The 13,700-nt window shown below is 29.5% G+C and overlaps 2 protein-coding genes across 6 annotated transcripts in view; one reads left to right on the top strand and one right to left on the bottom strand.

Moving 5' to 3' along the window:
- LOC106682495 (MAPK/MAK/MRK overlapping kinase) overlaps positions 1–9,803 on the bottom strand; it is a 16,086-nt gene extending 6,283 nt beyond the window's left edge. The window contains exons 1-10 of one of the 4 annotated variants that reach the window (XM_014423383.2): positions 9,663–9,791; positions 9,148–9,205; positions 8,562–8,676; positions 8,393–8,482; positions 8,185–8,265; positions 7,734–7,851; positions 6,508–6,686; positions 2,190–2,294; positions 1,510–1,686; positions 1,163–1,301 (exon numbers count right to left, since the gene is read on the bottom strand). In XM_014423383.2, coding sequence (XP_014278869.1) covers positions 1,163–1,301; positions 1,510–1,686; positions 2,190–2,294; positions 6,508–6,686; positions 7,734–7,851; positions 8,185–8,265; positions 8,393–8,463 — 870 coding nt within the window. In that variant the 5' untranslated portion in view covers positions 8,464–8,482; positions 8,562–8,676; positions 9,148–9,205; positions 9,663–9,791. Of the gene's footprint in view, positions 1–1,162; positions 1,302–1,509; positions 1,687–2,189; positions 2,295–6,507; positions 6,687–7,733; positions 7,852–8,184; positions 8,266–8,388; positions 8,483–8,561; positions 8,677–9,147; positions 9,206–9,662 lie in introns of all 4 variants that reach the window. The other 3 variants (XM_014423385.2, XM_014423384.2, XM_014423382.2) reach the window with 3 other exon arrangements.
- mus81 (mus81 structure-specific endonuclease subunit) overlaps positions 9,414–13,700 on the top strand; it is a 13,713-nt gene continuing 9,426 nt past the window's right edge. The window contains exons 1-6 of one of the 2 annotated variants that reach the window (XM_014423380.3): positions 9,414–9,476; positions 10,351–10,490; positions 11,640–11,766; positions 11,851–12,002; positions 12,764–12,863; positions 12,947–13,100. In XM_014423380.3, coding sequence (XP_014278866.1) covers positions 10,359–10,490; positions 11,640–11,766; positions 11,851–12,002; positions 12,764–12,863; positions 12,947–13,100 — 665 coding nt within the window. In that variant the 5' untranslated portion in view covers positions 9,414–9,476; positions 10,351–10,358. Of the gene's footprint in view, positions 9,477–9,768; positions 9,975–10,350; positions 10,491–11,639; positions 11,767–11,850; positions 12,003–12,763; positions 12,864–12,946; positions 13,101–13,700 lie in introns of those variants that run through there. The other variant, XM_067047497.1, reaches the window with a different exon arrangement.

Raw genomic sequence — 13,700 nt, 5'->3', positions numbered from 1 at the left:
TGTTAACACCATGTATATAAATTAAAATGTAAATGGTTTGTAAATAGGCAGTAAATAGATTTAATTACACTATAAGTATGTTTTGTTTTAAATGAAGAGAATTAATGCTTGTGGTGTAATGTTTATATGGTGAAATACCAGCCAGTAGGATTATTTGCCAAACAACAATACGTGTTGTGGCCTCAGTTCAGCAGTCTACGTACAGTCGCTCAGTCGACTTGGTGTAATGCAGTTGCCCAGTCAACTTGGTATAGTACGGTCGTACAGTCCTTTTACTTCACTCACCAGACCTTGCTGCGTGATTTATCGGAGTGCCACTTCGATGTATGGGCCCACCGACGTAGATTGAGAACACTGTTTCTGACCTTTTGGAACAGACTTCAAGGCCCTGACCCATCGGAGTTTGTGACTAGCAATTTTGTTTTTTTTTTAATTGCAATTTTGCTTCAAAAAAGGATTCTTTAAAATTCTAATTTTGTTCTATATTTTTGGAAAGTTTATTTTTATTTAATTAATAGTTTTTTTGTATTTACTTAACAAATAAATGTTTCGATCTGAGCCAGCGTTTCTTTTAGTTAACCTTTCCTACAAAGAGACAGAGTCAATTTGAGGTGGCTTAACATAGTTTTTTGTTAACAATTTATATAAAAACAATATATATATATATATATATATATGATTGATGATATAGAGACATATCTATTATGGAGTGCACATAATCAATTATAATTTTTTTAGGAACTGAAGTCATGGAATTATATATATATTTTTTAATTGTTATAGTGTTCCTGATGAAGGCATGACACCTTTATTATAAATTAAAATGATGGCAAAATAATCTTGCCTATAATTATTAAACAACTATTAACTGGTTTTTATAATAATAATATTAACAGATAGTTTTCATCTATTTTTGAGTAACTTTTTGACCAACATCAGGATCATTTAATCCTTAAATTCCAAATGGTAAACTAATAATCTTCCAAAATATGATGAAAATTCATTAAAAATATATCCGTCTCCATTAATACTAAATAAATTGTAATAAGGAGTTCATCTATTTAGGATACAAGAGAGATTTTACAAAATCATAGATAATAAATTAGAAGATAAATATTATCATTAAAACTAATATTATCCTTATTAATCATATTAAAAATACTTTTGTCACTTTTGGCTTCTTTCTCTTTTCGTTAGTTAAAAATGACAACAAAGCAGGATTTCTCCAAGAAGTTTTGTTCAATGAACCAGAACCTATAGTAGTCCATGAAAAATTGGCGTTGAAACCAGAACTGTGATCTCTAAAAAAGTAAAATAAGAAACATTAGGCAATGCTCGCACCTCAATAGTTACTAAATTAAATATTAATTAGAAGTACGGAACTAATTTTTTTTAAAATTTAATTATTTCTGTAATAATTATTGTATTATTGAGAACTAGTTTAGGAATAGGAAAATTTTTATGATGATTACAACTATCGAAAATATACAAGTGTTTTTTAATCTGTACCTTAAATCATCGAAGTACTTGTGCTCTACAAGTCTTCGAATATTGATTCTTGTTTCTGGATCATAAACAATCATTTGTTTTAAAACTTCCCTGCCAATATCTGATATGAAAGGAATCAGAGGATTAAGACCAGTTCCTTGTTTTGGAGGAAAATTAACATTACAGTTCCTCGGTTTGCTAAAACACACAACCCATGATTTAGAATATCATTAGAGTATGTTTAGGAGTCTGTTTCATAATGAAAGCTAAAATAAATATAAGTAGGCAAACTACTACATAAAAGTACTAATACTTTTTTTCATGACTACTAGTGATATTAAGGAGATGAAAAGTAAAATAATGTAAGTTAGTTAAATAGTACCAAGTACAATTAATAAACAACTAATAGTGTTAGTTAAATAGTACCAAGTACAATTAATAAACAACTAATAGTGTTAGTTTGTACTTCGTTATGAAACAGGTTCCCCTGCCCCTGATGCCCTTCTGAAAGCTAACTATATATGTCCTAAGGTTACAAAAAAATAATGTATTTTGAAATATATAATGAAAACAAGTATTTAATTGGCAATAACAATTATTATCTAAACTAAAGTTTAATTAATAATAAACTAAATCTTGTTTAATGTACTGTAAATAACCAAAGTAATATATTTAGCAAATTCATAGGAAAAAAATCTCACTGTCTTTTAAATTTTGATAAAAGCCGAGGATTTGGAGTTCCAAGAACGCTATGGATTTTAGATATTTGATCAACTTCACTGCTTCCTGGAAAAAGTGGCTTTAACCTGCAAAGTAACCAGAACAATCTCTTTTAATTCAATAAATCATACTTAGATCTACTCTAAGCAGCTACTGTAATGTATTTCTTATTTTACTTTATGGAAAATAATAATAGGTTTTGTTAACTTCATAATTATTTAAATATTTAGTGTTGGTATTATACTTTCTTATAATCTTAGTCTCTGTTTTACGATCGGCATTGTAATATTTTTTTGTATTATATTTATTCTTACAAGATTGGTAGAACCAAATCCGGACCAATAAAATAAATAATTTATGGTACCAAGAGCCTAACACAGTCATCAAGTTCAAGCCGAAAAAAACAAAACAATGAGACAACACAATCTACTGCTACATGAATAAAGACAGCAAGAATTCAATAACACATTGCATAGGGGCCACAAAGATGGCACATACACACAAACAGATTCAAACTCGACTGAGGACAAATAACTTACTGACAATAGACAATACAAAATCTGATGAACCCCATAATCAGACAGCAGACTCAACCCATATTCCAATTTTCGGGCAAATTCCATTCCTCATTCCCCTCTTTAAAATGCATTTGACTGAAATGCATTACAAGAGATAATTATAGTTACCAAACCACTATATATCAAACCCTTAAGATTAATGGGCTTAGAAAAAAAAATTAATTAAAGTTTTTAATAATTGTTATTAAAATTTTTGGTGGTTGAGTCTTGATTGAAGTTCACTACTGGCTGAGGTAACTTCTTTATAATTATTTCTGCTTCAAAACTGCACCTACATTGACTAATATTTTTCTGTTCAAACAATTATTTTGATCATAATTATATTTAATATTGTTTAAAGTTCAATCATATTGTCAATTTATTAATTAACATTTAATGAATTTTGCAAGTATTAAAAATAACTTGCACTAGACTTTAATGAAAATAATTTTCTCTAGTGAGACTTCCCAAATATATTGTCAGTGGCTTCTGATAAAGAATTGTAACAAAGACACACGTCTAGTCTTCATGAAATCTTATAAAGAACTGATGGGTCTCTTCTTACAGTGCCTGATACTGGATAAACATTTTAAACTAATTAATGTCTTTTTTATTCTTTAATTTTCACTAGCTAATTTTTTTTGTTCAAAAATAATTGATGATTAGTTTTTATTTTAAGCCTTTAAAAACATAATATTACGTACTTTGTAGACATAAACTAACATGTTTTACAAGTTTTCACTGTCATTATGTATTATTAATTATAATTGAACGGCAATCAGCATCTTTATGCTGCTATGATTTAGACTGTACTGTTCCAGTCTCTTAACTAAAATTATTCTTATGTTCTAATATTTAAATCTAAAAACACTTATTTCACTTAGAAATGATTAAATACACATTATTTATCAACATAATGCATCACATGCTCTTTAAAGTGTTTAATATTCCTATATTTCAAAAGAATTATTTATAAATAAATAATTCTTAATATAGGCTTAAAATAACCATGTTTTTCCCACACAATTAATATAACCTTTTTCTTATACTATTAACTATTAACTGTTCAGCTTCCAATATCTATGTTCAGTTCATGGTAACAGTTAATACTTTTGATTTTTGTTTATCAAGAGACTTAACATATCACTACAAGTTATACTAATGTCTAACCATACAACCCACTGTCTCAAAGCCTCAATTAAATAAAGGAAAGAGGTCACCTACTGTCAAACCAAATCCTTTTTTTATTCTTCCACAAATAGAATTTTAATACAATTTTACGAAAATATGTTTATAACTTTAAATATTTTAGAAAAATTTAATGTCTGCTTTTTTATTTTATTAAATTTATAATTGATATTTACATGCGAGTTATATTAATGGCATGATACAGACGTGTGGAGAATCTACGCATTGGTAGAACTCCAATAACATTTGAGGACAAGATCTTCATTTCAGACAGGTAATGAAGTAGAAGCCAAGTTAAAAACAGGTGGGTTTGGGTGATTGGGAAGTTTATCGTGGAAGGATTGGTATCGAGTTCCGGCCAATTCGGCAACATATGTAATATTGAGGTCCTGATGGATTACTTGATTTATGACAAAGTAAGGAGCACTAAAGATTTCAGACTGTAAGGATTGGATAAGACAGGAATTTGATGGTTTAGTAGAGCCCAAAAGCTCAACTATGTTTGTCCAGATAGACCTTGTTATAGTCATGTAGATCAGTCTTTTGTAATGGATTGGAAGTTTAGACTGTTTGTATAGTAAGTGCTGTAATAGTCAGAATTGATGAGCAGTTTCCTGTTTTTTCAGTCTTGTATGAGGATTCCGTCAGTTGTTTGTTCTCCAATGACAGAGCTGGCCTAAAAAAAAAGGGGAATGTTGTGCCGACCTGATTGGAGAATGGTACGAGACAAAAAAGTTGAGAATTGCTTCTAGCAAGGCACATGCTGTTCTTTTAAGAGGAAAAACGAATAGGGTCCATCCAATTAATTTAATGATTTAAGGAACAAGAATTCGTCCAAGTGCGGTAGTCACTTAGCTTGGCATAAGTTTTGGAAGAGGATTTAACGTGACATCTCACTTGGATTACTTGGGAAATAGGGTGGCCCAATCCTTGAACCGTCTTAGTCATGAGGGAGGCGCCTTCTGGAGCCTCAGATACCCTGCGACAATGGCCATATATAATGGGTATTCTGAGATGTCTTCCAGCCTGAAACCGGAATCTCTCACACCGGCAGAAGAGAAGATTGGCTACGATCCAACGAACTGCTTTGCAAGTCTTGGTGGGAGGAGTACCTCTGGACCTCCTCTTGCAGGAGGAAATTATGACGTTTAAATTCAAGAGAGAGGGCTCAGCAGGTCTGCTGGCAAATCTTCAGGTCAGGATTGATGAGAGCCTAAGCAAATGGAAAACCGTTCTCCAGGAGAACACCAAAAGAAGAGTGAAACCAGCGTTTAGTGACAAGCCCAAAAGGTGCTACCTTAAGGAAATATTTTCCCCACCGTTTGGTCATGTATGGAAGCAAATTGGGTCCTCTCAGACTACTGGCTCTCTCAATTTCTCATGGGACATAGGAGATTTTGAGTCAAGCTTCATGGCCAAGGAATGGGTATTGATCTATTATGCCCTAGATGTGGTGTTCCGAAGACTGCTGAGCACATCATAATGGACTGCACTTTCTTTGATACACAACGGGCTAGATTGCTAAGAAAAACCGGTCTCTATGCACTAATAGAGGACGATTTCCCCCAGCTAGGGAAGAATACCCGTATTATAAACAATTTGTATACAGCTGAAAAATAATTTGTTTAATGTTTTTACTAAATTTCATTAAAGGCTTGTACTAAATATTTCATATTATGTATACCAATATTTATTTATATCAATTTTATTATTTATTATGAAGAGTTGAATTCAATCTAATAGAAAATGTAGAGGTAAACACAGGTGACGAATATTCTTGGAATAGTAATAACTAGTGGTACCTAGTGAATATGAAAAAATGTCTCTAACAAGCTTGGGACCATCTGCTTATAACCCTACATTCTTCTATCTGAAATTTTTAATAGTAATTATTAACTTGAACAAAAGTGAATATACCAATATATTTTTAAATCAAAGTTTTTATTCTCTAAAATGACATTCCTTGTTAGGTTTGTGGTTTGTTGCTATATTCGTATGTAAATACACAATTGATAAACTAAGCGGAAGAACATTCTATGGGAAATGAAAAAGGGAAATTTGGTTGAAAGCATATTTTTAAATAATTGATTTTTACATAGCACCTTGCACATTTTTTTAAAAACTTAAAATTGAGGTAGTTTTAAGAAGTTGAAAATTAAATTCCACACTTCATAAATAGAATATAAAATATTTAAAACAATTGTTTTCCTCATAACTCTTCACTTATGGACAAAATATTAGGTTTTTAATCAGAGTAGTTTAGTTTTTTTATGAATATTTCTATCAATATAGAGAATATTTCATGAGTTTAATTTAATTCAAACAAGATTAGGTAAGTTTTACATGTATTAATATTATAAAATGGACGATTAAGTTGATTATTATAGGATTTGGTTCATTTTGGGTTTTTTACTTCACTTTTTAGGTTTTTACGGCACAAAAATCCAGCTCTAGTTATAACAATTATACTTATTTTGGAATATAATATAACTAACAATATTATCAAAAGCTGATAATAGGAGTAATATACATATTGATACGTGTAACTATTTACGTGAGGAGCTCAAAGAACACACATCCAATGGCCCAGACATCCATTTTAGGACCATAGAAACCAGTAGTAAGAAGGCATTCAGGGGAGCGATACCACCTTGTTGAAATATATTCTGTATAGGGTTGCTTGGTGTATATGCCCTTGATAGATCCAAGGTCTGATATCTTTATGACATCGCCCTAAAAATAAAAAGTTTATAAGTTAAATAAAAATATAATAGAAATTGATTATTTAAGCAATAATACTAATATCCTGAAGGAAGTTCCCTTTCTTATTTGTAATCTAACCACAAAAACTATTAAATCAATCTTTACTTAATTTTAATTAGAACACTCTCATGGTCACTGAAAGGTTTAATAATAATCAAATTAACCGATATATAAAGAATTTTTTGTTTGAAAGCGCAGATTTTAGGAACTATCAGTACAGCATGAAAATTATTTTTGTATTAGATAGATCGCTTATTGAGGAAGGATTTAAGCTTTGTAACATTGTGCCACAACTGATAGGAATGGAGTAGTTACCAAAAATGTCAGTCACTCTGTAAATTAATAATACAACTTCATACTTGAAGAAGTAAGTTCACTACAACCTGGTCTAATTACAGTGGGTTTTCATACTATGGGTCTGCCAAAGAAATAAAAGTCATACCCCCAGGCCGGATTCAAACTGGTACCACTGCAGTCACAAGGGAGTTAAAACTTGACACTCTAATTCCCTCACCTACAAATGGCTACCATTTGTATTAAAGCGGCCCTACAAATAAATCCTACATTTGTAAACAAACGGCCCTATCATAGGGTACCTGTAATGGGTAGAGAAAAAATATGATACTTCCTGATTAGGTCTTTGACCAAAGACCCTAGGTGGATTGTAGCGGTAGGGATTTTTTTGTTTTTTAAATTCTTTAATGATGGAAATATTGTTGACTGTAGATGAAAACAAAGGGATGATGGTAGGAGGTGCAGCTAGGAAAGAAACAATAAAGTAAGTATACTGATTCACAGTTTTCTGAACGCATTTCCCGGGCATCTTCTCTATGATAATTCTTTTAAGCTGAAATATTTAACAGAAGGAAAATTTAAAGAACAAAAGATGAAAATTATGATAGAAGCATGCAAGAGTAGGTATGAGTGGGTGGACACACTTTACAAAAATATCAAATAATTAATGGTTTAGAAATGAAAATAGAATCAAGAAGCTGATAAAACAAAATAGATACTTACTTTGATCAATATATTTTCCGGCTTGATATCACGATGAAAGATCCCATGGTGATGGATATGATCGATACCTTTAACAATTTGATAAAGGTAATGCTTGGCTTTAGTTTCAGGAATGCATCTGAAACAAGAATGATTGCTAATGGAGTCATTTATAAAATTTTATCTTAAGTTTTTCAGTTTTATCTATTCAACACATTTAATTTTTGGAGATTAAAAAATTAGATAGTTTCGTAACAACTGACAAAATCATCTTTTATAAAAGTAACTATATATATTTTACATAATTCCACAATTAAGTTAGGCAAAAAAATACAATAATTGATATTAATCAGACATATGAAATATATTTTGAAAATACCTAATACAGCAAAATTGTTTGTTATCATTCATAATGGCAGTATATAGGAGTAAAAAAAGACAAGAAATAAATATTTAAATTTAAAACATTTACTTTTTGCGGCTTCTAATCAAATCATATAGGCTCATGTCCATTAATTCGAAAACCAGAGTAACTTTACCCGTATCTTTATCACTGAAAAAAAAAAAAAAAAAAAAGAAGATATTTAAAGTTCAGACTAACTCTATAGAAGAGTTAATTATAAAAAAAATTCATAAATACAAAATATTATTAGTTCAAGAATTAAAACCATTTCACCTACAAATGTGACTCAATCATGTGTAGAATGTTTGGATGCCTGGTTAGCTTACGCATTGCGATTAATTCTGGCATCTCTTCTGCTTGTGCTGCACTAGTAACCAAATAGTTTCTATTAGACACAGAGATAGGTTTCAGAAATACATGAGATAGTTTACATAACATAAAATTACCTCCGAAAACTTCTTTTTAATTGCTTTGCAGCAATACATATTCCGGAATGTCTGTCCACACATTTTAAAACTTCTGAAAATGACCCTTCTCCGATTTTGCATTGTACTCTATATTCTGAACATTCCATAATAGTTAGGTAATACTTAGTTTTTCATTTATTAATAACTAACTTTATTACAGTAAACAAATGAAATCTCATTCACTCAAACAATAATTGTTAAAACAAAAATATTTCAAACATTTTTATCTATCATAATAATTAATGCATTATATTTTGAAAGTTATTACTTATATTATTCTATCAACTAAGTTTATCAAATATGTTGTTTTAGTATTTTTTTTTTTTAAATCAGTACTTCAATAGAAATTAAAGACATTTGGGAGAGCTTGAGGTTTTAGAGAAGCAAATGGAGAAAACTATTCAAAATAAAGTAAGGTGATTTAATAGTAAAAAATTTAAGAAGACACTTTAACTAATTTTGTCCAGTATGTTAATACTTTAAGTAAGCAAATCTGTGATTCAAGGCTTTCTTTGTTATATATTAAAATACATTAATTTAATTTAAAGAAGAGAAATAATTTTACCCAAATAACTTGCTTCTAAACAGAAATTATTTTATGACCAAACTCAGGAGAACCCAATCTAAAGCATAAAAGAATTAGGTACTACTCGATTAATACTTATTAGAAATTTAAAGAAAAATAAAATGAAAACAAAGAAATTAGTGTTTAAAACTTGTGGCACATAACAAACATTATTCAGTGATATCCAAACTATAATCTAGATATGTACATACTTAAAATAAATCATATGAACTGTTATTTGTAAACTTATTAACCTGAACATCTCAACAATGGATTGAAAAATTGACAAGTAAAGCAAGAAAAGAATAATAGTCTTACATCTTCCACATGTAAGATGGTAGACTAATGAATAGATTTGTTTTAATATCATTGAAAAGTTAATAAAAATAAATAGCACAGATTATTATTAAGAATGATCCTTGTAAACTAAGTTTCAACTCCTTATATTTTAAAAGTAAGAAAACACTGATTTTAACAAAAAAAGTAAATGAAGAATCTGATGGAGCTATACATACTAGTTCTAAAATTAGAGAGCATTATACTGGCTCAAGGATTGGTGAATTAAATTGTTCACATAATGATATTGTAACAAATAAACAAAAATTTCCATGATAAGGTTACTTCAAAATATAACAAGTTTATACCATCTGAAAAAAGATCTAATTTGATGCATGGTTTCAATTCCATATGGTGCTTATTAGCATTAGGGCTCTTCAACCAAACCATGATTGTAATTAATGTCGCACTAACTACTCAAAGAGCAAATCAAAAGTTCAAATTCCATTCCCCGCAAGTCCAGGAAGAGACCTTCTCAATAAACATTATAGGTCTTGAACATTCAGCTTAACTTTGGAACAAACGAACTTTTCATAAATTATTATTATTAAATTATTATAGCTATTGTTATATATTAGAAACACCATACAAGGGTCAAAATATATTAAACTGTTTATTACAAATGGGAAGTTTAAATTTTTCTGTTTGCCTTTTATATAAATTGTTTTTTTGCATATTTTTATTTTTTTCTACATAGGATAGAAATAATTAAGGGTAAATAATTGAATATATAAGATAAGACGTGTGGATGGCGGTTTATTGTATTCAAAACTAAATTGTAGTTGTAACCACCTATTACCTTCCCTTTATTTGTTTATATTTTCGTCAACACTAATTACAGTCATTTCTTTTAATGGCATGTATTAGATCCTTTGATGGAACAAAATCAATCTGCTGAGAGAATTAAAGTTAAACTAAAAAGCCCTAATCCATTGTTTGAAAAATGGTTGTTAGAATGGCATGAAGAAAATGTTACTGCTGGAAAGATTGAAACTATATACAGTAAGGTAAATATATTGTTAATTTTTTGTATCATCTGTGGATGAAAAAGAACTGAAATATCCCCAGACACGAAAAGTACTCATGTTCTATATATTGTAATAAAAATACTCAGCTTAAACCATTATAAAAATAGAAAGCACACACAAGTAAGAGTTGTGCACTTTTTCTACTCCTCAATTATCAGATAAATTAAGTATTGGCAAAAGTATTCAGTACTTGAACAGTGTAATTATTTGACTGGAATACTTAGAATACTCAGTAATTCATCTTTAGTTAAGATTAAATGGGCTTCCATGTAAACTTGCACAGAATATTTTTAAATACTGGAAGATTGCTGATTGACCGTGTATCAATAAATGGAATATAATCCGGGTGCAGTAAAATTAAACTCAAATAGTACACCCATTTATTATTTGATTTTTATTTTACCGCACCCGGACCATATTCCATTTATTAATATTTTTTTAAATATACATGTATTCCAAGCCCAAATCATTGCTAATCCAATTGAGATATTTATAGTTATTTATTTCAGAGCATTTAATTACCTTTCTAATGAGTCGTTACATCTTTAAGATCTATAGCTTTTGAGTTATTTGAAAAACTAAATTTTTTTAAACCATTCGTCTTATTACAGCTCCACAGAAACTGTGGGACCACATTAAATTTCAATTTCATAGCTATTGCTATTTTTGAGATACAGTGATCATTAAGTCAGGGAATGAGTGTTTACAGATACAAGTTTATAATGTAGAATATATTCCTCTCTTCTTTATCATTTATACTAGTAGAGTAACTAGTGAAGAAGTGACATTGACATTCCTAAAACAGAATTTGGATAACACACAGGTGGTGTGAAATATAATGGTAGGATTCAAAGAAAAATAAACTTAATAGCGAGGTCTATGGCATGGAAGAACCTTGTCCATTGAAAAGTATATTAATAAGCCAATAATTATTAAATTTCCCCTTGCTTCTGATCAGTTCTGATATTTGCTGTATTTATAGACATGAAAATAATGTACTATATTAAAGTTTGAATTTAATTAAAATCCTAATTTTTTTACTTGGTGAGCCCATTACTTTTTAAATCCATTATAGTTGTTTTTCCATTTTCATGAATGTATTGTAATTTTTATTTGTTGAATTGACAGGCACTCGAATCATTAAGAAAATTTCCATTGGTTCTGAACAGTGGTTTTGAATGTATTATATTAGAACACTTTGATAAACAACTTTGTGTGAAACTTGCTCATAAACTAGATGAATATGAAGCTACAAGTAAGTATAATTTAAGTGACTATTATCATTATCTATTATTTGTGATATAAAAATTAACATCCTTTTTATGTTTTAAACCTTAAGGCAAGAGGTGTAATGAAGGACCGGATGTTCGGAATTTATCAAATGGTGTTCGAGAAAGTGAAAATTGTCTTGATGTCAGAAAGGAAAATACAGATAATCTCGCTTCTCCTAAAAGATCCTTGAAAAATAAAGAAAATAAAAATAAAGAAAGAGTAAGAAACATTTACTTTAGAGGGTTTTGGCTGGATAACTATTTAAATAAAATATTTTTCAAATTATTTACTGTTATCCAAAACTGGTCTAATTTCCATGAACTTAAATACTGCATAACATTAAATAAAACTATTTATGTTAAATACTATATTACTATTAGGACTATTGAGCATGCCATTAGTTATCAAGGAACTATATTTTTGTTAAATTGATAAATATTTTTAGCGTCTTATAGGCCTTCTGAGTTTATTCAGATTACTAAAGTTTTCATTTTTTGTACAAATGGTCATGGAAATCAATTTTATTTTATTCACAACAGTTGTTAAATAAATTTAGTCAAAAGATTATTTTCTTAATTAAACAACAAAATTTAACCATTCCATTGTTTTAAAAATTAGTTTGGATTTATAGACCTTACTTGTCTAATTACTTAAGGTTTGGGTAAAAACTATTTGCGATAAAACTATAGCTAAAGTTGTCATGGATTTAGTTTTTTATAATTAATGTTTCATTAAGAATAAATATTTAATATGTGTTATGCTGAAGTGAGTACTAAACAAACATTGTATTCATGACCATTTTAGCTTTAGTTTTGTTGCAACCAGTTTTTACCCTACTCTGATAGTAGTTAATTCAGAGTTTTAGAAAAGATCTTCTAGAGTTGAGATAGAGGCAGTTAAAGCTCTGTCTAGTTTTCTAAATTTTATAAAATATTATATTATATATTTTTTAGAAAGTTTTGAATGGTCTTCTGTTTTAGAAAAAAATTAAAAAACGTGTATACATACCAATGAAAAGATCGGCTGCTTACGGTATTTTATTAGGTCTTCTATTGAAAGAAAACGAACCCAACTATGCAGGTGTGTTTCTGATTATATTTACCTTATTTTTTAAAAATTATTATTCCTTACAGTTTAAATCATTTATCTGACCTAGGTTTTAGGTTTTTCAACAAAGGCTGAAGTTATGACAGCAGCCCAACGGCACACTGATGTATCAATGAAAAAAGCTGTTTCTGGTGGTTTTTATACTGGATGGTCCTCGATGTCCCAACTGGTTTCTAAGGGTCTTGTTGAAAAGTTCAGCAATCCAGCTAAGTAATTACTATCTTATGCATTATTGAGATATAAATATATAAACTTTTTAAATTTTGTACTGATTTTCTCGTGCAACAGAAATTATATTTCTATATATTAACATCCTCTCCCATTTGCATAATGGAGTAACCAAAACTTGTTTATATTGTGTAATGAAATCTATCCTCAGGGCATTATTATGTTGCCATTTTTGCTTCTAATTTTTATGACTTTCTCCTTCTTTTAATCTTAAAACTTCTATTCCTAATCTTCCCCTGTGATGTCTTTAATGTAATCCTGCTGTTACTCTTTATGTACTTCAGGTAGAGAGGTTAGGTTACTGTTTAGGTAGAGAGTAAAGTTGTTACAGATAATGGTAACTAGTAATGGGCTGGAAACATTTCCATTGGGAAGGAACTTTTAAAATTTAAATACTGGAAGATATTGATTGACCGTGTGTAAAGATGAAAGGAATATGGTCCGGGTGCGGTCAAAAAAACTCAAATAGTAGAATATACTATTTTATTGAGCCAACGTTTCGCCCCACGTTGCAGGGCTTCGTCAGGGCTAAAAAAGATACAAACACAAGTTACAAAAGGAAAACAAAAACATAAGTGTAAA

Source organism: Halyomorpha halys, unplaced genomic scaffold, assembly GCF_000696795.3.
Source record: "Halyomorpha halys isolate HHAL.00 unplaced genomic scaffold, Hhal_1.1 Scaffold418.1, whole genome shotgun sequence".
Lineage (NCBI taxonomy): Eukaryota > Metazoa > Arthropoda > Insecta > Hemiptera > Pentatomidae > Halyomorpha > Halyomorpha halys.
This window is presented reverse-complemented; position numbering and strand designations above follow the sequence as displayed.